This window comes from Meleagris gallopavo, chromosome 3 (genome assembly GCF_905368555.1).
Source record: "Meleagris gallopavo chromosome 3, MGAL_WU_HG_1.1, whole genome shotgun sequence".
Classification (NCBI taxonomy): Eukaryota; Metazoa; Chordata; class Aves; order Galliformes; family Phasianidae; genus Meleagris; species Meleagris gallopavo.
In genome coordinates this window covers 22,650,879-22,678,298 of record NC_139406.1, presented here as the reverse complement: position 1 = coordinate 22,678,298, position 27,420 = coordinate 22,650,879, and the positions used below count along the sequence as shown (strand labels likewise).

The 27,420-nt window shown below is 37.2% G+C and overlaps 1 protein-coding gene across 1 annotated transcript in view; it reads left to right on the top strand.

Annotated features, from left to right (window-relative positions):
* Positions 1 to 27,420, top strand: part of TRIO (trio Rho guanine nucleotide exchange factor) — a 225,100-nt gene that overhangs the window by 183,063 nt on the left and 14,617 nt on the right. Inside the window, exons 35-47 of the mRNA XM_085220442.1 lie at positions 10,643 to 10,935; positions 12,049 to 12,219; positions 16,545 to 16,640; positions 18,669 to 18,817; positions 19,520 to 19,586; positions 20,277 to 20,380; positions 20,976 to 21,045; positions 23,044 to 23,133; positions 23,684 to 23,776; positions 24,425 to 24,475; positions 24,697 to 24,774; positions 25,822 to 26,013; positions 27,066 to 27,243. Coding sequence (XP_085076568.1) covers positions 10,643 to 10,935; positions 12,049 to 12,219; positions 16,545 to 16,640; positions 18,669 to 18,817; positions 19,520 to 19,586; positions 20,277 to 20,380; positions 20,976 to 21,045; positions 23,044 to 23,133; positions 23,684 to 23,776; positions 24,425 to 24,475; positions 24,697 to 24,774; positions 25,822 to 26,013; positions 27,066 to 27,243 — 1,632 coding nt within the window. The remainder of the gene's footprint in view (positions 1 to 10,642; positions 10,936 to 12,048; positions 12,220 to 16,544; positions 16,641 to 18,668; positions 18,818 to 19,519; positions 19,587 to 20,276; positions 20,381 to 20,975; positions 21,046 to 23,043; positions 23,134 to 23,683; positions 23,777 to 24,424; positions 24,476 to 24,696; positions 24,775 to 25,821; positions 26,014 to 27,065; positions 27,244 to 27,420) is intronic.

The window sequence follows — 27,420 nt, the reverse complement described above, 5'->3', positions numbered from 1 at the left end:
TGCTTTAAAAAAAAAAAAAAAATAAAATTATACCAAGGAATTATCTTTGCCCATTTAACTCGTTCAGCTTATTTTTAAATCAAGTTTAATGAAGTTGTGGAACAATATCTTCCTCTTACCTAATCTCTTAAGATGCTTCACCCTGAAAAGGTGTCTGTGCAGCAATTTCCAGTATGATTTTAATAGCTATAAGGTAGACAACCTTGACTGAGAGTCTGTTTAAAAGAAAAATACATTTCCAGTGTGACAAACCTTTATTAAAATCATGTGTTCCCTTGCTGCTTTGCTCAGATTACATTTCCATCTGTAGATAAAAAGTCTGAAAACAGTTCAGTTTCCAATCACTGTCATCTAAGTCTGTTCTTGATAATGGCGTTATTGAGCAGGGACTGAGCCCGGAGGAAACTGTCTGTCAGCACCTACAGCCATCTAGTTGTGCAGGGATGATAGCAGCAGTGTGACTGTAGGGGACTGAAATGGCTCATGAATATTTCAAGTAGTCTGTGTATTAAAAAGGTCAAGGTTTTACAATACGTAGCAGTGTTAGTAGAATTAGTTTATGTCCCTGTTCTAAATGAGTTGGATATGGGAGCATCTTTTATGTCTAGTAGTTCTGGGGGACACGTTTTGTCACCGTCTCAGCTATTCCATTTTCCCTCCCAATTTGTTGAATTACCTTCTTAATTTGTTTTTGAAGGCTACAGCAGCAAAGCATTTAGCAAGAAAATGACCACAGTTATTGTAATGGCCCCAAAGCTAAATGATATGAGTATATTATTATTAAGCTTATGGCAGAGTTCCTAACTTGAGATTGATGTGTTTGCACAGCTGTTGCTAAAGCTGTGGCTCCAAACAATCACTGGTTGTTCTAATGAACTCTTCTGCTTTGAATCAAGAGGATGGAGGGGAAAAAAAAGATGACTACTAAAGCTGGTGCTGGATTATTATGCGTAGTTAAATTAATATGGAACTGCAATAGGTGAAGAGCAGAGGAAACAAGCATATTTTTTTTTAGTACAAGTTGTCTGATCACTTGGTTTTTTTTTTAAACAAAGTTTGATTTTAAAATAAGTTATTTCTTCTGTATTGTTCTCCTAACTTAATGCTGTCACTGTGTATTGCCTTTTTACTTAACATTTATGAGCTTATTAATAAGCCTTGAAAATATCATTAGCCATTATGATCGATATCTACCCTTTGTTTTGAAGTATCTGTTTGTTGACTCTTAACATGTATTTTCTCAATTTTAATAGGAAATAAGAGGTTTTATCGCATTTCTTAAGATATTTTGAAGAGTAAGGGAATAAAATACACCTGCTTTCATTTTTTCCTAGAAGCCATTCATTTGTAAATATCTGGCAGAGGTTATTCTTGCTCACTTTTGTTTCAATCTTCTGAGCAAAAGAAAAAAAAATAAAGGTGTTGGCTCTGCAGCATTGTATGCTGATTTTATATGTAGTTTTTTGTCTTCAGAACCATGAAGCTTGTTTTTTTTGCTTATGCTAGACTAGTGGAAGCTAATTTCCTCCCTACCTATACATGCACACTCAGTTTCAAAATGACACTAACAGAGCTGTCCATCCCCTACTTCCTTTCTTGAACTTGCTTCCAATGACATTGTTTTGCTGATGTACAGCCTTTTTGCTGGAGTACTGGAGGTTATTTTAAAATCTGCATGGGATAAATTCCTTGATTTGGATGATTTGCATTGTTGAGCTTTCCACAGGGAAGTGTGACATTTGTTGCCTTAAGTAACATCTGAGACTGGTTCTTCCTAAAGCAATTTCTGCAGGCTTGCTTCTCTCCCACTTTCCTCTACTTTTCAGTAGAGCTGAGGACTTCATAATGTATCTTTTTTTTACTTTTTTTCTTTCCTTTTAGTTGCCTGTTGGCTGTTTTTTATATTGCTATGAGCTTTTTCTATCTGTTCATATCTTTCTTTTGTAGACAGCATATCAGATAAGTTTCTTTGCTACTTCCTAGCTGTATGTCTTGGACTGGCAACTCTCTCTATCCATTTCAGAGGGTAACATTACTTTTCAGCAAAAATCAAAGAAGCAGATTGTAGTGCAACTCAGGAACAAATGAGTAAAAAGGAGTTGCACGGTTGCCCTGATTAAAAATGGAAACTGTTCATCACAAATCTTGTGCAAACAGTGGCTTCCATTTGTAGTGACATAAAACTCTCCACTAAGAGCAGAACCACATCTCTGCCACTCACGTCAGACTGCATGGCCCTTCACAAGTAGGTTGCACGCAGCATGCAGGAGATGAATGGCTTGTCAACAGCCGGGAAAACTTTCTGCCTAGTGTCTTAGGCACCAGCACTGCCTACAAGGCCCAGGACCAGAGCTTCTTACATCACTCTTTTCCTTTCATTGGCTCAGAGCTCGCTTCTCCCCACAAGCTAGCTGTTTGCTTTTGTCAAAGGCTGGGAGCAGTGGGAAAGAAGCCAATGCTGCCTGTTCCCAATGCTTAAGGAGCTGTGCTGTACCCTCTGCCAGACTCTTGTGCTGGTGTCTGAAACTAATAGGCAGTGACAGGAGTGGGGGGCAGGCTGGAGGTGAAGGTTGTGTACAGCTTCTCCATGCCAAGCTGAGTTGTAGACTGTGGCCCTGGGCCTCCACCAGAGCATCCCCTGGCAGTCACTGCTCCTGCAGGATCCATTCTCCTAGAGAAGGGAGTGGGCAGACTGTGCCTTCGTCTCATCTTCCAATTTGATCATCCTGAAGTAAGCTGGAGATTGGTCCTGAGACCTTTCACAGCTATACAGTTAAAGAAGGGTGGCACCTTAGTATTTTAGTATTTTTGATTATAGAGTTTATGTCAGCCCCTATGAGGGAGTTAAGTGTGTGTGTGTAACTATTAAATGTACCAGTATCTTGTCCATTCTGGCTCTGCAGAGGAAGTGTGTTAAGGACTCCTTCATGGTAATGTGGAATGATGTAATCTTCAGGAGGCACAAATGAGGTACAAGAATCAGACAACCGACTGATGGCCCAAACTGGCCCAAAGAAACTCACTGAAGATTGTGCTTGAAAAAAAACAGAACTTTGGAAATTAGAGCATGGGCTTCTGTTCATCAGCTCATATGTAAAAATGTGCATGCCCTGTGCAATTTTAATTAGTAGAAACACACCTCAATTTAGGGGAGGTATAATTATACTGAAATGATCAGGGCATTTTGACTTGTAGAGATAGACTAGAGATTGACTTGCTTGTTGCACATGATGGACATTTTTGGACTGGCCTAGGATTGAGGACACAGACATAAATCTGTCACTGACGTGTCCTACCAGGCACATGGACGTAGCTGTCCTTAAATGTGAGCAGTCAGGTGGCCAAAAGAATAGAGTTTAGGTCAAAGCATTGTATGTAGCTTATATTTTAACAGGGAAGCTTTGATTAATTTGTTAAATGCTTATGGTTTTCACATACTGTGAACCTAAAGTTCAGGACTGTAAGTAACTTTTAATGCTTACTTCTTATGACACACACACACACACACACACACACACAAAATCTTTCCTAAAGTAGAAGAGAATAACAGCTTATTGAAAATACCTCACAAAGGCTTCTCTCCCCTTCTGTAGTGCTGCCTTGCAGGAATATACAAGAGGTAGGTTCAGAGTTTTTTTGTTTTTGTTTTTTTATCCCTGAGGTCTGAATTCCAGGGAGCACAAACAGAACTACTGCTGTTCACTCAAGAAAGTTTTTTTCTGGCATAATATCGTACCTTCTTCCTGCTTTAAAAAAAAAAAAAAAAAAAAAAAAAAAAAGTGTGGATGTAAAACAACTAGCAGTTGTAAGAGGAAGATTTTTTACAGTATACATTTTGTTGGTGTTTAGTTCACAGCCAGCAGTGATGCATTTTCAGTTCTCTCTGTGTGCAATCTCTAATGAATGTGAGATTGTTAAAAAGTTTAAATGTTAAAAATTTAAAACCTTGATTTTTCTAAACAGAGTAGGAAGGTAAGAGAGGATACTTGGGGGAAAAAAAAGAATATGAGATGACAGAACAGTAACAACATAAAATCATATTAAACCCTTCAGGCATCTGCCACTGATTTTTCTAGCTCAAATGTACTCAAATGTACTTTTGCACTTACCCAGAGATTTTCTTCATTTTTTCCTCAGGTGATATTGCAAATATGTTTGTTGGATGATCTCTAGAGGTCCCTTCCAACCCCTACAATTCTGTGATTCTGTGATTCTGTGATTCTGTGACTTCTCTCTATTTCAGGAAGGCCTTTGAAGTTATTAAGATGCAACAAAGACTGTCTCAGGGAAGGGGCTTTTGTTTGTGTTTTTAATTGCAGACCTGTTTTGTAGACAGTTATGGATATTACTTAAAAAGCTGACTAGTATCTGGCTTACAATTTCAATCAATCTGATATTTAGCACAGTCAGGCTTTGATAACTTGGAAGATTTAATTATGGAATGCATTTAAAGTCAGTCAGTGCAGGTATCTGGGAAGATATACCAAGGTATTGAGCTATCTTCATCTAGCCACACATGGTAAATTAAGTCATGCACTATGCTGAAATGTGAAATAATGGCAGAAGGGATTTGCTGAGCAGAGGTGAATAGTGAGCATGAGCAATGATATTGAAGGGTTTTCTTTTATGTATTTGATACTAGTTTTCTGTTTTTTATTCATGATTCTTTAAATAAACTAGTTTCATTTTTAAAAAGCATTGAAAATTATCTCTGTATTGTAAGTGAAGCTCATGCTTCCAAAAGAACATGAGGGAAACTCCATGCTTGCAAGCCTAACGAAGCTAAAGTTGTATTTTCTTTAAATGGCAACTGCTTTTATGGTGACTTGTTAAAGCTGAAATGTATCTAATGTCTTTTGATGTATATGTCAGTATTTGTTTAAAAATAATAATAAATTGCTGTAAGGATAGTCTGAAGAGGAAGATATGCATTAGGAGAGAATGAAAATTCCTGACAAGTAAAGGAATGGTCTTATACATGGCAGGTTGACTGCCTCTTATTTCAGAAGTGGCTCTCAGACAGAAACTGTGTATGTGTGTATCCATGAGTAAATTAAGTCTTTTTTTTCTTTCCTAAGTTCTCCCTATCTCATCTAATAACAAAAAATAATTGTTTACTGGGCTCCAGCTTTGTTTTTTTTTTTGTCATTAGAAGCAAAAATTGACTTGACTGAGATTGGGACATTATTGCTTGTAGGTAGATATGGGCTTGGGATATTACTGAACCATAGCCACTTCCAGTTGATATCTCAGACTGTCCTTTTGAACTGATGATACTTTCCCAAGTACTTGTAATGTACCTGCGTTAGGACTTACTGAACAGCTGGTTAGTTGTCCTATGTGATAGCCTTCCTTTGTTGGCTCTCTGATCCATATGGCCGTGGGGACAGGCAGGGCTGCAGTGGCAATGTGACAGTCCACTCAGGACCACCAAGGCCGCTTTGCTCCATTATTTTTTTTTTATTATTTTTATTTTACTTCTTGATGCATCTCAATAGTTCAGAGAAGGCAAATTGTTTGTACTTACAGTTTTGCAGCATTTTGATTTTAGCGCAGAGCAGAGTAGGTTTGATTCCCTAGGTAAGGTAGTCTCAGGGTTTTGTAGCCCATTACTCTCTTTGTAAAAAGTAAAACTTTAAAAATGGCAATATGGAAATAATTAATGTGAAGCAGAGTCTTTCAAGTCATCAACTAGCTCAATATGGCTGATTTATTTTTTAGAAAAAATACCTACTTCATTAATCGCAGATGTGCATGTTTCTTGTGTTAAGAAAGCTGGGACTAGAACGAGAATTCCCATTTCCCTTAAAGTTTCAAAAATTTGTCTGTTCATTGGAGGTAACTTTATCTTCTGATTTGAAGGGGGTAAGAACTCATGCTGCCTGCCCTTTTTCCTTTACTTACAAATAAATTTATGGACTTTAAGTGAACTCTCTGACCTTATCAACAGAGCAACATATGTGATTTTACTTTGAGAAAAATAGAAGTCAAATGCCCTCTTTTCATAGTTTGGCTATGCATTATAAAACGAAGCCCATCTCCTAGGGTTTTTTTAGGTTGTTTTGTTTTGTTTTGTTTTAATAATTGTGAAGTTGTTTTTACTTGAGCAAAAGGCCTTATTAAGTTTGATAGTTTATTGTTGGATTGGTAATGCTGTGTGTGATTGTTTTCTGTGTATTGGATTTTTTTTTTTCTTTCCCAAGATGGCCATCTGTTGCATTTATCTTTTTCTAGAAGGAAATTTGACACTAACTAGAAAGTTTAGTATACTTGAAACACAGTTGGGGTTAGCATACCCCAAATTTATTCCATCTGTTTTGTTTTTAAAAGTTCATGTTGTTTTTGGTTTAATTTTGAATACTCCTTTTTCCTCTTAGCATGTTTTAGTGATAAAATATTCTTGAGCAACCCTAGAAAAACAATTCGTTATGTAGTCATAAAGGAAGCAAAGCCAATTCTAGTGTAAACATTCCCAAGCATAGTTATCAATCAAAGAGCGTATCCCTGATTATATAGATAGATAGTGGTTGACCAGGGAGAAATAAGACACCCGAGCAGCTTTTCTCATAGTGAAAGCTGGCGTCTTTCTTTCAGTGATCTTGAAAACCTCCTATATGGATACTGAGATTTCCTAACATTTGGATCTAAGAACGTATCTACCTAAACATATGAACTTGAACAAGCATTTGTTGGTGTTGTTTGTCTTTGTTTGTTTGTTTTTAATTAATGACTGTGTCCTAGTATTGTAGCCCTTGGCTAGAAATACCATTCAACTGAGGAAAGACATAGGAGTAAGACTTGCAGAGTCTGGACTCCTGTGAGCTGGGCTGGGATGGGAAAATGGATGTTAATAGGTCTCCCAGGAAAAATTTTGTAATGTTTTATTTTTACTGAGTATTAACATTGATCTGTGGGACTGCAGGGATGTTTTCTGCAGGTTTAAGGTGGAGGGGGGAGGGGTGGAAATCAGATCTGGTCTCTGAAGAGACTAATGATTTGACATTCCATTTGGGTTAACACAGGTGATACTAAGTTTCTTTTTTTTTTTTTTTCCAATACTTTTTAGATATAATTTGATATTTAAGCTGATGCTTTTATGGCAAGGCAGTATTTTTATTCATATTAAGCCTTTTCTTTTTCCTCAGTGCTTTCATGCTTTAAAAAGGGGAACAATGCTATTATTTTGGTGTACTACTTATACTTTGTCCACTTTTATGATTCCCCGAAGCCCTAATAATGCTTTAGTAAGTACTTCATATAAAACCTTGCAGAAGAGAAGATGAGAAGCAGTTACATGCTGCACGCCAAATGAAAACTAATGCTGTGTGGGAGGACATGGCCAAAGTATGTGCTGTGAAACATGTCTGGCTAGCATTGTTTTGTCTCTTAGATCCTCCCCACTTGAGTGGAGTATATGCATTTCTTCCTGCTCTCTTCCCTCCTCCTGCCCACAGTCTGTTGGCTGACTTAAGAGCAGGAGTGATACAGCAAAAATACAATCAGATAAAAATACTACTTTCCCACAGTTTTAGGGGCGCTACATCATACAGTTTGGTTTTACAAGAAATGGAATAGTTGGTAAGTGTTGACTGTCAAAAGGATGTGCAAAAATCTGGGAAGGGAGCACAGCTTTTTAGAAGGTTTTATTAACTGCAGGCCTGCTAATGCTTAGAGATAGGCATGTTTATGGAAAAAATAAATCTTCCACCATCAGTTACTGTACCACCACGCTGACTTTTTCTTAGCAGGGAGTAAAATTGTAAAGGAAGGAAATGCAAACTGATATAAAAACACAAAACAGTTGGTGCATGATGAACTTCGGTGTTAAAGCCTAACTGACTTTTTCTTTTGTTAATTACACAAGCAAATGTGCTCTATCTGAGGATAGAACTTGTGTGGACTGTTTGAGGGGCTTGAAAAATCTCTACAAGTGAAAGAAAAAAAATTGGTTTAGTAGTTATAACATTTTCAAGAGTTTTAAAAGCAAAACATTTAGTTTATGCTTTCAGAAACTTGTTTACAAGAACGCTGCTGTTCTCTGCTCTTCTGCGTTCCATTAGCAGAATGGCAGAAGGGTAGTGAAGTACCCATCTGTTGGAATTTGCTATGATTTCTGAAATGAGGAATCTGATGAAAATTAAAAGATACATGATATGTGATGGTAAAGTTACATTTGGTGAAAGAGCAGTCAAACTAACTTCTTATAGAGGTTTACTAGGGGATTGTTTGGATTCCTGTGGAGAGCTTACAGATGGTTGGGAGTTTTGTTTGGAATTTTTTTAATAAGCAGACCACTTTATTTAAAAAAGGAAAAATCTGTCATGCTGTGGATGCTGATGGCCAGTAGGCCTGCTTTTCGAACATATGTGCTGAGGACCCTTAAGCAGTAACTCACAGGCCTTCAGGGATCTTCAGACTGCAAGTCAAAAACTGTTATAGGTAATTAATTTTTTCCTTATGTTTCCTGCTTCACAAAAAAAAAAAAAAAAAAAAAACACGTGGTAATTCTGTAGCACTGATATCTCAAGATTTAGAGACAAAGCTGGCTAGCAGAACTCTGCATCTGCTTTTTGGTAGTATGCATTACTTGAAACCTTGAAACACTGATGGCATCATAGGAAGTCTGCTAACCCTTGTGCAGCACACCGACAGCTGCAGCTAGAAGGTAATTCTGCAGGCACATACTGATTCCTGGGTTGAAAGTGTTAGTCACTAGTTTGGACTGAAATTATGCTTTATTTTTTACTTTATGGGAAAACAAAAGTGGTGTCTAATACCAGTTATTGTTCTGGATGTGTTTATACAGAATAGCCTAGTGCAGATCTTGGCATCACAGCTGATGTATTTTAACAGTCACATGCCAACTAATGGAAGCAGATTTGGTCTTATTGGAACAAAGAAAATGTTTAAATCAGCCTGATAAAAATTTTGGATTCCAGGGAAAGGATGGTAATGTTTCTCTCTTCTTTTATTTTTTCCCCATCATTCTACAGTTTTTAAGATAATCTTCTTTGAAACACCATGAACAATAATGGAAAAAGATCTTATTATATTCACATTCTGTGCCTCGTTCAGCATGTTAGTTGTGGCTTTTTAAGCTAGAATTTACCCTTAATATTCTGTGGAAACAGAGCAGGCTCACATACTAGTGTGTAGATCCAAGGCATTTGTGTTTCCAGTAAAGTGTACTGCTGCAACTGTGACCATATTATCCTACAAAATTCAAACTACTGCTGGTAAGACTGACAGTATGCTTCTTAAGGAAAAGCTTCCAGAAGAGGTGACCTGAACATCTGTGTCAAACCTCAAGAAGGAATGCAAACACTACATTGAATTCCTAGCAGTAGAAACATTCAACAAAACATTATTTATGTCATCTTTATATAAACTCTCTATCTACAAAAGTGCGCACAGAGGAGAAGAAACCATACTTGACAGTCTAGCTGAGTCTTGTTAATATGTTGATGGTAGATAGTAGTCATAGGACTGACATTACAAGATTGTGTCTTTAAAAAAGGAAGTATATTTTTAGGAAAAAGAGAACTGTTGGGAGAAGAAACTATATGCTTCATGGGAAGAATAAATGTAGTCTCACAACAGCTAACCTGGTGGACGCTTACCATAAATATACTCTATGGTTCAAGTGACAGGAGCCTCAGTGGGAAAGTAATACTGGCCTCATATGCATATAGCTGTGGTTTAAGAAAAGTATATCCTTTGACTATAGATTTCACGCATTGTCATGCTAAGAAAAACTGCTGATCCTTAGATTTGAGCAAATGGGCTTTTCAACATAGCTCTCTTCCTTTTTTTTTTTTTTTTTTTTTTTTTTTTTTAAGTCTCCAAGATTATTTAAACAAAATAAACATATGATATTTATGATATAACATAACATAGATATATAATATAGATATTTAACTGTTCTCTTGATTTCTTGACTCTCCTTCCCACATTTTCCAGGATTGGAGGGCAGGAAATACTTAAACCAATAGTGTTTAACTACAGCATTTGTAATAAAGTTTGGGATTTTTTTTAATTTTGCTTATTTTCTTGAGGTAATGTTTTTTGCTTTTCATGTCCGTGCTCAAAGCAGTGTGCTACTGTCAGATGTGCATCAGCATTGCTATAACAATTGAGCTACTCACAACTACTTATTGAAAGCTTGACTATTGTAAAGAAATTGCTTATATTCAGGTGGTCTTGTATAGCATGAAAACATACAGCTGTGGTGTCTTTAAAAGACAAGTTTTAAAGTAATTTGTTCAGTTCTTTCATACATCCAATCTGAGTATTTCAGATAGTCCTGTAAAACTGCCCCAATAGAGTGTCTTATATCAAGCATAGTAATTTGCAGTTAAACTTTGGGAGATTGATGCAGGTTTCCAGTAGGGCTTATGCTTGTTGTGGAGTTTCAAGTGACATTATCAGCTGTCAGGAATTGTTTACTAGTTTTCATACACGTGATTTTATGGTTAATGCTATGTTACCATCAGTCTTTGACTGGCAGAAGATAGTAACACCATTTTCTTTTTTCCCAAGTCAAACTGGTGGAGAGTTTAAACAAATGGCTATTACTACTGTTCACCTTGTTTCTCACTTACCAATATCTCGCTTTTAACATACTCTCCTCACTCTTTTTCAGACTCCCTTTCAGTCTCCAGTAATGATGCCAGTCCTCCTGCTTCAGTAACATCGCTTCAACCCCATATGATTGGGGCACAGAGCTCCCCGGGTCCCAAGCGTCCTGGCAACACTTTGAGAAAATGGCTTACCAGTCCTGTGAGGCGTCTCAGCAGTGGGAAAGCAGATGGGCATGTCAAGAAACTGGCCCACAAGCACAAGAAGAGTAGAGAGGTTCGCAAAAGCGCTGATGCAGGTTCTCAGAAGGACTCTGATGACAGTGCAGCAACCCCACAAGATGAGACTATTGAAGAGGTACGTGCTCCAGGCAGCTGGCTGCAACGTGTTTCTGTGTCTCTCCTAGATCTACGTAGTGAGACCTGCTTAAAGCTATACATGTGCCTTAGAGCAGAAGATGGCCCCTCAAATCAAAATGTAGTTACCATCACCCAAATAATAAATATGGCAGTTTTCACTGAAGGAAATAGTGAACTGCCTATTAATTATTTTTCTTGCTTCTGATGTATTTGACTTCAGACTTGGAACACTGTTACACAGTGAGGGAGGAAAAAAGACTAGAGACCTGGTAGCATGGTGAAGTGATAATTGTAGCTTGGAAAAGAATATTGGCATCTGTCCTTGAAGATCACGCTGTAGAAAGAGACTGGTTCTCGGACACAGCTGTAGCGTTATTTCGAGAGTATCTATTATTCTGCAGTTCTGTGAATGAGAGAAAACTTACAGCCAGATTTCCTCCTTGAAGTGAGGGAAGGACAGTTATCATCTACGCTTGTTCCTTTAAATGTGCTTAAATTATCCTGTGAACTCAGCTGCACTAAACTTCGGCTAATTCATAGTTTCTTATGTAGTTTGAGGGACTGTCTTTCGTCACAACTGTAAACATCATACAAGCATTCTGCTTTCACTATTTTAAGATAGAGGTGGATATGAGAAAAGATGATTGACAGAATACTTTATGTTATAAGGGATTCGTATAGCCTTCAGACATCTTGATATGAAGCTCATTGCTTTCTGTGCAAAGTCCTTGAATTAGTAAGTTAGAAGAATGGGACTCATACTTTGCAGAACTGAACTTGTGAAGCATTACTTTGGCAGCACCTTCCTGTAGTAACTTTCAAGCTAAATGTCTGCTTCTCAGTATCTTAATCCGTCTGCTTTTTCCAGTTTCCAGCCAATGAAAACATAATTTACAGCATCTGATTTTTTTTTTTCCCGTGTGTGTAGAATCATCTTTTTTTTTTTTTTTTTTTTTTTTTTTTTTTTTTTTTTTAACTGTGTGCATAGCGTCATACTGACTTGTTGGGAGACAGGTGAATCTACAGAACAGTCTTAAGACTAACTTGTGTTTAACAAGCTTCATGCTGCTGAGGAGGTAACAGAGCTTGAATGTCTTAATTTTATTTACAGAGGGGTCGTAACGAGGGGCTGAGCAGTGGCACTCTCTCAAAGTCGTCCTCTTCAGGCATGCAGAGCTGTGGAGAGGAAGAAGGTGAAGAGGGAGCGGATGCTGTACCACTTCCTCCTCCCATGGCAATTCAGCAACACAGTCTTCTCCAGCCTGATTCACAGGATGACAAGGTAGGAAGAGGAAGCAGGGAAGTCTGTGCATGTTGAAACAACCTCTGTCTGCCCAAATCTTTCTTCTGTTTCCTGAAGTCTTGTAATGTATACTGTATGCCTTTATGATAGACAGAAATAATCACTGTGCCATCATTAAAAGGGTTTACTGGGGAAAGTGTGTAAATAAAATATATTTGTTTTAAACACATAAGAAGAGAAATTTTTCTTCTAGACCTTTGTATCCAGAAATGGGAAACATGGTGGTTTTGCAGGCCTACTTACATCTATTTAATAGATGCCATGTTTGTGATTAGAAAATAATTGCTTTATAATCATACCTTTTGGGTACTCAATTTTAAATATTATGTGCATATAGAGTTTACCTGGAGAAATTAATAGTAGTACACTAGAAACCATTTTAGATCATGGATTGTTTACCAACCCTATTACTTTGAATAGCCTCCTATCTGGGGGAAAAAGGAAAAATCAACATACATATCTTAGCAGAAAGAGCTGTTCATGTTGACTTTAATGTTTTCTTAATAGCTGTATAGTTTTTTCAATTATTTTTATTATTTTTAATGTATACCTCTACAGGTGTGCTAAAAAGTTAATAACCAAGTTAGGGTAATAGTACAGCTCAGAGTTATTTTGTTTCTGTTTGTTGAAAAAAATGAAAATATATGCCAAAAAGGATGGTTAATAATTTTGCGTCAACAGTTGAAATTTCTGGGTATCGGTAGTAATTGCATGAAGGAAATCTTATGTGCATATAATCTCCTTTTCTTAAATGTTATGATGTTCATACGTTGGGAGGGTTTATTTCAATTTTTAACACTGATCAAATCTTTAGAGGAGCTGTCAAACCAGGACATTAAAAGGTTTTAGAATGCAAACTATCTGGACTTGTTTAGCAAATATTCACATTACAATCGTCTCACCATTTTGATGCTTAAAATTTTTAGCTGTTTTATTCACTCTTAGTGAATATTGTGGGTGAATTATCACTGTTTTGAGTGGTGCAATTTTGGCTGATTTTTTTAATCTTTTATTTCTGTTTATCCCACTGTCTTTCAGTGGGGATTTCAATGATCCCTGAAGCTGTCATTTGTAGGATAAAACTGTCTGGCTTCTATGTTTTATTTGCATTTATTTCCCACCTCTTTTCTGAGTTTGAAAAGTGTAATAAATGAGTTGGGGCAGGAGAGTGTTAATATTTTGACCTGGAACAAACAAGGCAAAAACAGACATTTTAAAATCTTGCTGATCTTCAGACCCAAGATAATATTTTAGGGCTAGAAAATAATTTCACTTTGTGGTTTATAAATAGCATAAAAATAATGTTGGTGAAAATACATTAAAGTTCCTGCTAACAAGCTGCCTTATTTGTATGTCCCTTCAGTGATTAAAAAAAAAAAAAAAAAAAAAAAGAAAACTGATAAGAAAGCCTTATAAAATGTTGTTTAGATAAGTGGCTTTTGCTTATTATTTGTTCTTTTTTACAGTGCAAGAACAGTTTTGTGAAGGTGTATACTTGAAAGATAGTGTCCTTTCACTTTTGCATTTCTCTTACAAAGTCAAGTAGCTTTGAGTAGCAGTAAACTTTTTTAGAGGTTACATGCACCCACTGCTGTAAAGACATTGGGACAGTTTTTGAAGTAACTTAAACTGCACGGCAAGAGGCAAAGAAGTCCCATTTGTATGGTAGTCTTGGAGCTTGTGTGCTACCCTGAATTCCACACACCAAGATATACCACCAATTTCCAGTACCTAAAGCAAATGCTTTTTAGTACACAGAAGTGAGAAGCCAGAGCGAAGTTTTATCCAGCAAAACTCAGAGGACTCTACTGACAGAGCTTCTGATTGATAAAAGGCTTGCAACAAGTCCCCTGTTGTCTGCCTTCTGGGTAGAGTCTTTCACATTTCTGCCACATTAGGTGGTTTCCTCTGGATCCCAAGGAATGTCTCCTCCTTTTCATGACCTCAGAGGCTTGGCTTTGGTCTGTACCTCACTTCAAGCATTTCTTCCTCTCTGTGGCTCCTGGTCGTTACTCATGCTGGAAACTCCCTGCTTTGCTGGGCTTATCCCTCCCTAGTCAGCCTACTGTGGCCTCCAGCAGTATCTCACACTTGCATGTACTCCTTTGCTCCCTCTACCTTTCTTTTTGCTCCCAGAGTACATCATTAAGAAGATGGTCAACTGGCAGACCTCATCTGTGCAGCCCAGCAGCTCCTTCTTTTTCAGATAAATTAACTACATGAGCTGGGAAGCAATCAGTGCTGAAGTTTAACCGACAGTCACATCATATGTCTGGAGCCCCCAATACAAAAAAGACAGGGAACTGTTGGATAGGGTCCACAAAGATGATCAGAGGGCTGGAACACCTCCCCTGTGAAGACAGGCTGAGGGAGCTGGGCTGCTTGTTCAGCCTGGAGAAAAGAAGGCTGTAGGGTGACCTCATTGCAGCCTTCGAGTACCTAAAGGAAGCCTACAAACGGGAGGGGAGTCAACTCTTTACAAGGGTTGATAATGGCAGGACAAGAGGAAATGGTTTAAAGTTGAAGGAGGGAAGGTTTAGGTTGGATATCAGGGGGAGTTCTTTACTATGAGAGTAGTGAGGTGCTGGAACAGGCTGCCCAGAGAGACTGTGGGTGCCCCGTCCCTGGAGGTGTTCAAGGCCAGATTGGATGGGGCCCTGGGCAGCCTGGTCTAGTATGAAATGGGAAGGTTGGTGGCCCTGCCTGCGGCAGGGGGTTGGAGATTCATGATCCTTAAGGTCATTTCCAACCCAAGCCATTCTATGATTCTCTGATATACTCCCAACAGAGCAACAGATAGAACAGACTTTGACCAGAGCCTGATGATAATGCTGACAGTATTTTGTGAGGCTGAGCTAAGCTCCATATCCAAAAGCTACATACCAGCACAGCTTTGGAAAAAAACTGATTGATAGTTAGATGTCAAGAGTATACAATTGCCTGAAAGACATGCTAGCTCTGCGCTTGCCAAGTTTTTGGTATGCATGCAAATATTCTGTGCTAGGCAATGCTGATATGTCTAATATCACTAAATAATACAGCCATTCTCTCCCGTAAGAGCTCGTCTGCACAGTATGTATTCTGTTTGATAGAATCATTGCACACTTCATGGATTTACATTTGATGGCAGTTTACAAGTTGTTTGCATTTAATTTTTGGATTAGCAGTATTAAGTTTCAAGATCAGTTGTGCTAATATGAAACTAATTATTTTCGCTTTTTGTTTTCTCTTTTTTGTAAATTGATGCAGCATTATGTTGACTTGTGTTCTGTCTCTGCTTTGGCTCAGTTCCCATATCTTTCCATTTAAAGTTGTCTGTATTTCCTTTGCTTACCCAGCCCCTATTTTCCTTTCCAAATAAGGCGAATACAAGGCAAACTACCTAAAATATGTATATTGCTTTTTATATTGACCTATGGAAGCCTTGTCACACCCTAGTTGATTTGAGAAGAACCTCCTGTGTTAAGCTGTTATATGTGCCAGTTCTTTGTCCGATTTGTTGGAAACATTTGCAGAACAGCTTATCCTGTATTACACGATGTTCACTGTGCTGTTCATAATATGAAGTAAAGTTCATATTGCACTGTTTCCATTTTCCAGTTATTTAATGATAAATGTAATGTGCAAACAACTCTGTTTGCAAATTACTGAGACTGAATTTAATGGCCCTCCCCAAAATCCTTTACTGTGAACACCTTTTGCCTTCAGTTGTATCTATAAACTGGCATTTTATAGCTTGAGGCCAGAGATCTTCTGTACTCTACACATACGATTGGGGAAAATGGATGGCACAAGGAATGGTGAGCTCAATTTCCCCTCTGAATCTGAGCAATGTACTCCAGCTCCTTTAGAAAAGTAGATGCCCCTGAGTTACTGGTGTGTTTTTTCTTAGCTTAACTGGCGTTTCAGCTTGTATTTCAAGCCCTCTCGGTTCTTGTTAATTTTCTGCAGTTGTAGATTTGTTTAACCAGCAATAAAATATGTTAACAAACTGTTTGTTGTTCATTAGGTCAGCTCAGGTGATTTTTATAGCTGTTTGTCAGGCATTATTATATTCAGCAAGATGAAGGATATTTCCTTAACTTCTATTGCATGTAGGAACAGGAATTTTTATTTCAGTAGTTACAATGGAAGGCACAGTGTTCTTTCAACATTTAGCTTTTGTGGGCTTTACTTAAAATTTCCACTTCCAGTTGCCTAACTTGGGCTGATTTTAGTGTTATGCTGACAATTATTGAGTACCTTTATTCTTGAGCAAATGCCAAGCTAACGCTAGATTTTCCTTGCTTTATGTCATTGCACAGACCTCTTCTCGATTATTGGTGCGGCCTACCAGCTCTGAGACGCCCAGTGCTGCAGAACTAGTCAGTGCAATTGAAGAGCTCGTCAAAAGCAAAATGGTGAGACTGACTGGCAGACAGCAAGTCCTAACGTGCTAGTTAGAGAAGAGCTCCACGTTCATCCTCAGCATATAACTTCAATGTGTGAAATGTGTGTTTCAAAAGTCACTTTTGGGGTTGGAGTATGGGTCGCTTTGTACACCCTCTTCTGTGGAATCACTTAGAAAATAGGTGAATGGCACTGCAGAGAGGTGAAATACAATAAATGTGAAGGAGAGATGAACAAAGAAAATGTTTATCCTACCAGCAAAAAAGAAAATGTCCGAGTAGAAAAACAAATGCTAAGACCCAGAATTACCCTAATTTGCCTCGTAGAGCTGCATTAGAAGAATCTCTGAAACTAAATCTAAAACCTAAAAGTAAATCTTGCTAAGTAAAACAGATACTCATCAAACAGCTTGTGCTATCTAGCTGTTCTTTAGGCAGTGTGATAATAGCTATGCAAATAATACCTATAAAGAACAAGAGAGGATTGGTTTGAATGTTACTGGCTCCATTTGCTAACAAATTAAGTAGGCATAATTTTGTCGAATTTTTAAAGTTTATGTTTCCAAGTTTCTGTGTTACTGAAGATTCTCTCTGGCAAAGAGTAGATTGTATAGGTAATTCCACAGTCTTTGTATTCAAAACTCAACTGGACATGGTCCTGGAAAACATGTTCTAGCTGACCCTGTTTGAGCTGGGACATTGGACTAGATGGTCCTTTCCAATCTATTCTCTTAATAATTTTAAGTCTGGCTTTTGCAACATACAGAAGACCTCTTTGGACTTAGTAGAAGTGCCACTGTGAAGACTCTGCAGAGAGCCACAGCTTGGCAAACCCATGTTACCAGAAGTTGATATTTCCCAGATTCTTCCTAAATTTAAGCAGCTTTTCCATTTTCCATTTCCTCATTCAGAAAGACTTAAACTTTACTTACATTATTGCATAAATAATTTCTGCATGCTTAGAGTGTTAACTTCAGGTTTTTCTTCTGTTGTACTGCAAGGGTGAATAAGAAGTCATCTGTGGGAAAATTCAAAGCAGCCTTTTGTAAATGGAAAATTTAATAGTTCACATCTCTTCCATACAGCCTAGCAGTGGATGTAGATTAATGATCCTTGCATATAGTCCCTTCTGGAGATGTTCTCATTTCACAAGTGTAGCCAAGGGTCAGTTTTTCCAACTTTTTGGGCCTGTCATGTTATTATTGGGTTTTTAATTTTTGTAGGAAAAAAAAAAAAGATTATGGCTAAACCCCACCCTGGTGAAGTAAATCTGTCTTGCATTAAAGACTGTATCACATGCAAGGAAATGTGATATATAACAATAGCTTGATCCAAGATTATGGTTTTAGTAAAGAAATCCAATAAATATTTCAAAGAAATTTGTTCATATGATTTCTCCTATGGCCTCTCCATCTTCTAAACAAACAATAAGACTGAGCAGTCTGTGCGTTGGAAACCATTTATCTGGCAGAAGAGAGAGATCATTTCCTAGGATTTGAGCTGTCAAGCTCAAAAGCAAGTCAGAATGTTGGCCAGTTAATAAGATAAAATGTTTGACAAAAAAATGTCACTTCTGTTGTGATTAAAAATATAACTTCCAAAACATTCTCTTTAAAGTTGTTCCGTTTATTTTTGAAAATAGCTTACGTATGAGAGAACTAAATAATAATAAATATAATTTAGCCTCTGCCAATAAGTGCACATCACATGCGTGTAGTTTCTACTACAGAAGTACTTACATGCTCAGCTGGATATTCTGACTTTTATCCTATCCTGCTCAAACCAATTGAACTGCATTCTTCTCCTGTGAAGGAGAGACTGATATATTTAAAATGTGTTGTGCTTCTATGAAGTCAGATTTTCTGTCCTGGAAAACAAAGTTTTTGATATGTTTCCTCAAAGCTTGAGACCTCTTTTGCCAAGATACAGTCGCAGTAATTGGTATTCCGTAGGTTCCCATATACAGCTGTATGTAAATACATTTGGAGAATAAAAGGGAAATAAACAATTGTCGTTGTCCTTTCTTGAATACATTTTTAGGCTTTGGAAGACCGTCCAAGTTCCTTGTTAGTAGATCAAGGTGACAGCAGCAGTCCATCCTTCAACCCTTCAGATAACTCTCTTCTCTCCTCATCATCACCTATAGATGAGATGGAAGAAAGGAAATCCAGCTCCTTAAAAAGACGACAGTAAGACCTCATTTTCTCTCTGTTCTAAATAATGTTTTGAAGAGAGAAAAGGCCTGTTTAAAGAATGTCCATTTTGAACTGTCAGCAGAAGCTGTTAATCTGGAAAGAAGAGGACTTGTGTTAGGTGTCAAGCATGCAATCACATTATGCAAAGGAAAAATTCTTTCCTCAAACACTAGTCACAGTTTAAATTTCCTATAACTTAATTTCAGTCATGCTTTTGTTTGATTTTTGTAACATGTCAATCTCAGTTAAGCAAAAATATGCAAATCTTTAAATATTCAGAGGTCTTAGGCTTCAGAAAACGATCGTTCCCCTTCTTCTGTACCCCTGTGCCATTCTCCAGGGATTCTTAATTTCTTTTGTAGTAGTAAAGTGTTACCATGGTAGAAGAAAAACATGCTTGTTATTATGCTTAAGAGTGTCCAGATCAGAGATACACTAGCATTTTATTTTAAACAGTAGTTAAATGTTTAATTTAAATGACCCATGTAAGAAAACATTTAACTTTTTATAAACAGAAGCTAGCATGTTCCAGTTTCAAAATCAAAGAAGCATTTTGCTTAGAAACCATGTGCATTAATCCTTCGTTTTCAGCTATGCTTATCAGCTATGCAAATGTCTAAAAGGCTATGTGTCATTAATCCTTTTTAAGAAGCATTTTTAATGAAATGTGTGTTCACTATTTCCTTTCCCCTGTAGCTATGTCTTGCAGGAATTAGTGGAGACAGAGCGTGATTACGTACGAGATCTGGGCTATGTAGTTGAGGTATGTTGTTTTTCATTAGTTTATTTTTTTTTAATGTGGTATCAACCAACTGTGCCACTCAACTTATTTATCTATTTAACATTGCTAAATTCAAAAAAGCATTGTAGACTAAGCAGATAGAGGAGGTATCCTAAATTTGGAAGACTTGCTCCTTCCCTACTGCTAAGCTTCTCTTAGACTTCGTAGTTTCCTCTTCTGTAAAAGCGATGAGACTTAAGGGAGATGCATAACGTTGAGCTACCAATGAAACGCATATGGAAAACCAGAGAGTGTACACATAATGGTGAATTTCGGCCTATCTATGTTCAACTCTTAACAGAAGAAAGGCACTAAATTTTCTTCTTGTGTGGCCAAAATTTGGTTTTAGCTCTAAATCTTCCACCAAAGAAATATCCATCTCTTCCACACTATGGGGGAACCTAAAAATATTAACCTCTGAGGCAAAGGGTGGCCTTTTGATAATATTCCTATGAAATATCATTCATGAAAATAATTTCCTTTAGTACAATATTTTGTAACCATGCTTCAGTTTGAAGTTATGTATAAAACAGTTTTATGATTTCTTTGGCTTTCTGTCCCAAGCAAGTTGTTACCCTGGTCAGCTTGAAAGGGAGGAAAGGGAGATTACAAGGTTACCCTCAGTGATTTTAAATTGGGATATTCACAGTGCGTTTCTTTGTATTGTTGCAGGGTTACATGGCACTTATGAAAGAAGATGGTGTTCCCGATGATATGAAAGGCAAAGACAAGATTGTATTTGGAAATATTCACCAGATTTACGACTGGCACAGAGAGTAAGTATATCTAACTTGTAAGCCTGCTAGTGAACAATTCTACCTAAAAATACTAGATTGACTTAAAGAAAATATTTTTTCCCTCAAATATTTAGAAACAGGTAAATACACTTAGTCATGTGCTTTCACTTATTTATTTAGTAGATTCAGCTCAAAAATGTTGGTATGAAGATTTGTTTATATATCACAGCTGCTTCGGATAAGAATCTCTAGTATGGATAGCATTGTGCAGAACTCGTATGTTTGTTTGAGATTTAGATTTCTCTGTTTAAGAATATAATCTTTAATGAATTTCTTAGAGATAAGCATGGCAATATGAACACCTCAACCACTCTAAACTAGGTAGGAGAAAAATTTCAATCAATACAGGAATGAAAATTTATTGAATATGAGTATTTTTCCATGTTGGCATGTGTGTCCATTTGAAATATGTATTAAAATATTACACTGTTAATATTGTCATTTTGGAAATATGTTAATATCCAACGCAGTTGACAGGATGCAGAATGTATCTTGTGATAAGATTGCCGTATAATCACTTGTTGCCATAATATATGCTATCAGAAAAAGAATGCTTAACTCTGTTTATGTTCAGCTTCTTTTTAGGAGAGTTGGAGAAGTGCCTTGAAGATCCAGAAAAGCTGGGATCCCTGTTTGTTAAGCATGTAAGTGCAAATGTATTCTATGGCCAAGCTCTAGTATTCCTACCAACAAACACGTTTTTTAAGAATATATCTATGATGTTAAGAAAGTGGTATGAAATATTCCTCGTTGTAAGAGGAGGAGAGATTGTAAGAGCTTGTAAGTGGACTAAGTAAATAACCTTAGTTTTTTGTTGGCAGTATCTTTATATGAAGAAATATGAGTATGGGCTCCATTTGTCAATTCAGTTCCAGTTCTGTTGAGGGAACTGTCATTTCATATGATGATACACACCTGTTTTCTAATCCTGGATATCAAATCCTAGATATCAGTGCCGTAACTTGGAAGACAGCAAGCAAGAAATAGGAAAGCAGCTTATTTTCCGTAGAGGTTTCTGTGTGTTCTAGTTCTGTATTCGTTCCCTTTTTGAGAATCACACTAGTGCTTGGGATTCCTCCCTTTTCACCTGGGGAAGAAATAGTGAGTGCCAGACATTCACAGTGTTTAATTTTAGTCCAACACTGTACCCTTTATAATTTTTACAATTTTCTCCCCTTTCCATCTGTTTACTAAAAGGAGTGCCTGTGTGATGCATCTGGATATGGTAACACTTCAGAAGGAAATTAGATAAACTAGCTATCTAGAAACTAGATAATATCAAAAATTATGTATCACTAGACTGTCACTCTCCTATCATCTTTTTTATTGTGTCAAAGAACAATTGAGTATCTATTTGAGATGAGATCTCAGAGTACTCCAAATCACATAAGATAGATGAAAGAAAACATGCCTGCTAAACATGATTGTTTGCACAAGACAAAGGACAGACTTTTTAAGCATATTTAGTGGGTTTCAGATTTTCCCAATGGTGTTGTGTTTGAAGTCAGTACCAGGATAGCAAAAAAAAAAAAAAAAAAATAGAGAGCCAAGCATTTAATTGAACAGTAACTGGAAGTCAGGCTTAATTCTTTGACTAATGATGAGGAGCAAACTGTTTGATTTCCAAGGGATTATTAAAAATAAAAAAAAAGCGAAGGGAGAGGGGAGAATCTTGACACTGGTGTAATGTGATGAAACCTCAAGGGAGTAATCCTTCTCATTGCTGTTTTACTTTCTCCTGGTATATTTATTTGAACTGAATTGTCTTTGAAAGGCACCCTTATCACTGCAGATGGAAAGGCATGTTGTGATGCTATTATAACATCTTCTAGCACAACCTTAACTACCAGCTAGAATGCGAAAAATTCAATTAATCATTTTAATCTATGCTCTGTATCAATTCCAATCTTCATTTTATTTTATTTTATTTTATTTCTTCATTACCGGTCATTGCTCTTTAATTCTCTGACCAGGAAAGCAGACCTGGCAAAATAATTAGTAAGAATTTGGAACTGATTATAGATGCATATGATATGTCCGTATTTCTTAACCATCAAGGTGGTAATCAAGAATGAATCTTAGTATCAAAGCTATGCTCCCTTTTTTTCTTTGTTGCCTCAGTTTAAAAACACGTGCACACACAAAACACAGACTCAGAGTTCAGAAATATTTGCACCACTGTTCCCAGGCTACATCACCTGCTACTGCACTCAAACTTGAATAGGACAGCTAATGCTACATAGAAGATAGACAGGTTTCTTTTAATTACTCTGTACAGCTAAATAGGAGGAGGACACTGTTATACTATAGTAATAACTAGATAATTCAAATAAAAGGCATTCAAATTAAATTGTAATATTTCAGAGTCTTTCTTCATTTTTCTTGCTAACTAAAAAATGTAACCATTTTTGTAGTTCTGTTTATTAAGGGACTTTCTAAGCTATTGTCTCTATGCATCTGACATTTAGGAGTGTATCTATAACTGTGACAATGTTTTGGCTTGTGTTTTCTTTGTGAAATCATCATTGGTATCCCCAAATAAATGGTTTTCAGATGTGTAATTTTGTGAAATGTACTCTATTTCAATCTGGCATGCTTTTTTCCTGATGATAATATATCATTTTGCGTCCCTGTTTTTCTAGGAGAGAAGGTTGCACATGTACATAGTTTACTGCCAGAACAAACCAAAGTCTGAGCACATTGTCTCAGAATACATTGACACATTTTTTGAGGTAAGTTCTTGAGAGAAGATGTGTGCACATACAAACCATAAGCGTTATAAGATCTGTTGGTAAAAAAAGGACAGTGCATGTGGCTGTTATTGTTTTGAATTGTAATTTCTTGCCATCTCTGTTCTGATTTCTCAAGTATGATACAGGTTTCTAACAATGTATTAATCTTATACTTGAACTTTAGATATTAATTAATCAATAATACCATCTTTATTAACCTTAACCAGGATGGTTAGCAGTGTATATAAATGAAATTCTGATGTTAGATTACCAACATCGTTTAGAAAATGTACAATCTCTGAATTAAGAATTATGTTTCAGTATACATTATTTTCCAAAAAGACATAGAAGATGCTAGAAGGAGAGAATAGTTCTATTGCAAAACTGATACAGGGAAAGGACTCCATCTTTTGCTAAGTGAAGATCAAATTCTGCTCTGTCTTTGCCAGTTTCTACTCTGATAGCCATTAATAGTAATGTATGCTGCTGTGTTTCTAACTGAACTAAGCAATATCTGAAGCCAAAAAAATCTTTCTTTTACAACCCTCAGGATCTAAAGCAACGCCTGGGCCACAGACTTCAGCTCACTGACTTGTTAATAAAACCTGTGCAGAGAATTATGAAATACCAGCTATTACTAAAGGTAAAGCAGCTCTGAGTTGAATAACGTAATACGTGGTAAATTATGTTTTCCCTTTTTTAAATAATTGCTTATGCTCTTCTTCTCTCCTACATAACAGAACCTAGATCTGTAAGCAATGTCATGTGATTATTTTCTGACCATAGTTGGGTTGCTTTAAAAATTGAAGTAAATAGATTGGACAATTAAATGTTGTGTTGTTGTTTTTGTTTTTTTTTTGTTTTTGTTTAAACAATTAAAGTTCAACTGAACTCAAGTCAGTGATGTGGAAAATGTTTAGAATTAGAATGTCATACAAAGGGGAGGAGGATATCCCAACTGTCTTCATCTCTAGATAAGATTCATCCCACCTTCTTCATCTATACATGCGACCATTTTAATTACACTTAAATGTTTACTGAAAAGCAACCCTGGAACTGTTGTCTTAATATATGTCTTGTATAATCTAAAACAGAAGAGCAAATAAATCTTTAAGAGTATGTAGAGGAAAGCACCACAGGAAGAAGCTTTAAAAAGAAAAAAAAAAAAATTGTATGTGTGTTCTGCAGTCTCGTTCTCTGACAGAGAATACAGCAAATATAGATCTTCTGAGATTTCTCTGTGTGATTTACTGAGCACAAAACTTATATTATTGTTTTTTTCCTTTTTCAGGATTTCCTCAAATATTCTAAAAAAGCTAACCTTGATACAACAGAACTAGAGGTACTTGAAATGTCTTCTCTTGGTGATTTCAATGCTCTTAATTCTGAACTTGTTTTGACGTTATTTTCCTTTTCTGATCTTCTTGAGGATGTGCTTATAATAAGTGTTTACTTTTCACATTACTTTCTGTTCTAAAGTAACCATAGCAAATGAAACAAAATTTTATCCTGTTAACATATATTTGGAAAATTAAGCTCTGACTTTTTATCTGTCTTGAACAGAGAGCTGTAGAGGTCATGTGTATAGTACCAAAACGGTGTAATGACATGATGAATGTTGGCCGTCTGCAAGGATTTGATGTAAGTTGGTTGGAATTTTTCAGTGAATTTCTGTCAGGTGCTCTAGAAATTAGACACTAACATTATGGAGAGCATTGATGGGGAGAAGGAGGATAGGGTGCACAGTCACTAAGCTAGGCTGGAAGAGATGAAAATTGACTGTTGATGCAATATGCATTATCCAGATCATTGTCACATGCTCTACCTGTGAAGCCCCTTCTGCTTTGTAATGTAGGTATGAACTTGAATTCTTTCCCTTTTCAGCACTCTAGAAAACATTAGAAGAATAAATGAGAGGTGGTAGGGAAGGAGCTTTTTGAGAACAGAGAGATGAAAGTCTTGTAGTTTCAATCATAGAATTGTTTAATCATAGAATTGCTCAGGTTGGAAAAGACCTTAAAGATCATCAAGTCCAACCAGAGCCTAACCATACTACCTTAACTCTAACAACCCTCTGCTAAATCAAGTCCCTGAGCACCATATCTAAATGGTTTTTAAACACACTCGGGGATGGTGATTCAACCACTTCCTTGGGGAGCCTATTCCAGTGCTTAACATCCCTTTCGGTAAGGAAGTGTTTCCTGATATCCAACCTAAACTTACCCTGGTGCAACTTGAGGCCATTTCCCCTCATCCTGTCACCAGTGAGAAGAGGCCAGCCCCGCTCTCACTGCAGTCACCTTTCAGGTATTTGAAGAGAGCAATAAGGTCTCCCCTCAGCTTCCTCAATGAATGACATGAGAATACCATGACATCCCCAGACTAAACAGCCCCAGTTCCTTCAGTCGCTCCTCCTAGGGCATATTCTCCAAGCCCTTCACAAGCCTTGTTGCCGTTAAGTATTAACCAGTACTGTTAACAAGCCTTCAACTGCAAAATGAAAATAAAAGCCAGGTTGTATTTTCGTTGTTTTCTGAGAAAAGACATAGAAATTTCTTGTGTATTAATGAATGCTCTGAGAGACTGGGAGATAATCAAAGCAATCTTGGCACGGGCACCTGCTAAGATTGATTAGAAAAAAAAAAATGAAGAGTTGTGCTAAATGTTTCCACTTGCTTCTGTTTTTAGGGTAAAATTGTAGCCCAGGGTAAGCTGCTACTCCAGGACACATTCTTGGTTACAGACCAGGACGCAGGTCTTCTGCCACGCTGCAAGGAGAGACGAGTCTTCCTGTTTGAGCAGATTGTCATTTTCAGTGAGCCGCTAGATAAAAAGAAAGGTTTCTCCATGCCCGGATTCTTGTTTAAAAACAGTATCAAGGTAACTGTTGTGTGTGAGTCTTAGCGGCATTTGTGCAGGGAGACACAAAGGTAACAGTTTCTTTTTCAGTGTAGAATCCCAGTGGTATCTAGTGTGAAGTCTTAAAGCACAGCAAGGTGTCAGTCATTTCCTGAAATTACTTCCTACTGGATTTATGCTAACTCTGATGAGAAATGGAAATTTTGAGATTCCAGCTCTTTGATGCTTCCCATGTGAGGCATCCTAAAGCAGTTGCTCTTGTTCAAAGCTGGACAAACATCCACAGTTCAGTTTTCACTCTGTGCTGTGTGTACACTGCAAAGCAAAATCATTGCATATAAGGAAAACTCGGTAAGTATCTCTTCTGATCAATTTCAGCTGCAGTCAGTCCAAATGGGTAGGTAACTTTTGCATGTAGTAGTTCCTCCTTCTTGGTTGTGTCAGTTCTCCTACAAGAAAATCCTTCCCCCCCATCTCCCTGCTCCCCCCCCCAAAAAAAGCATTTATTCTTGCTTCAACTCTTCTCAGAGACAAAAGCTGTTGCTCGCAGTGCTCGCCAGAACTCCTCATGAAGCATTTTGGGTGGATCCTGCTTCCTCTTATTTGCCTTGCTGCTCTGCATACCAGCCGCATATCGTGTTCTGTGCTGGCGGGGCAGCCTGTTTCACAACATTACTGTTTCTGCAGAAGGCAGCTTTGTTATGGGCCATTTGTAGAGCTCTAAAGTGGGTTCAGCATTTTAAACAATATAAGGGGAGAGTGAGGGTTGATGGAGAGCATTAGGCTATACTTATAGTGAATTAGTGCAGTACATCTGTCAGTGAGCAGTTGCTGCACTCTCTAGAGCAAAGGCTGCTGTAGAATGAGACTGTTCATTGTTGACATTTTGGTTGTACCAAAAATGATCTATATTAATCCTTAGTTTACTGTAGTTTGACATAGTATTATTTTACTGAGTAAATGGATGGTTATCTTAATCACATTTGAAGATTTGACTCTGAGCTACCACATAAAAGATTTGAGCAGTGTGTTTCTCAGAAAATACATAAAGGAAATTCTCTTTTTGTGTGAAGGTGAGTTGCCTTTCCCTGGAGGAAAATGTGGACAGTGATCCATGTAAATTTGCACTAACATCAAGAACGGGTGATGCCACGGAGACCTTTGTTTTGCATTCTGCCAGTCCAGGAGTCCGCCAGCTGTGGATCCATGAAATTAACCAAATTTTGGAAAACCAGCGCAACTTTTTAAATGGTAAATGATCAGCTCTCATCAAAAGTTTATAATTGATGAATTCTCTCTCAACTGTTGTTTCTTGGCTTTGAAATGCTCTGCAAGTTTCCTTCTTCCTGCACCAATACAGAACAGTTGTGATTTGTGTTGCATTTTTGCTCTAGAACAGATGCTAGCATTTCTGATAAGAGTGATAGA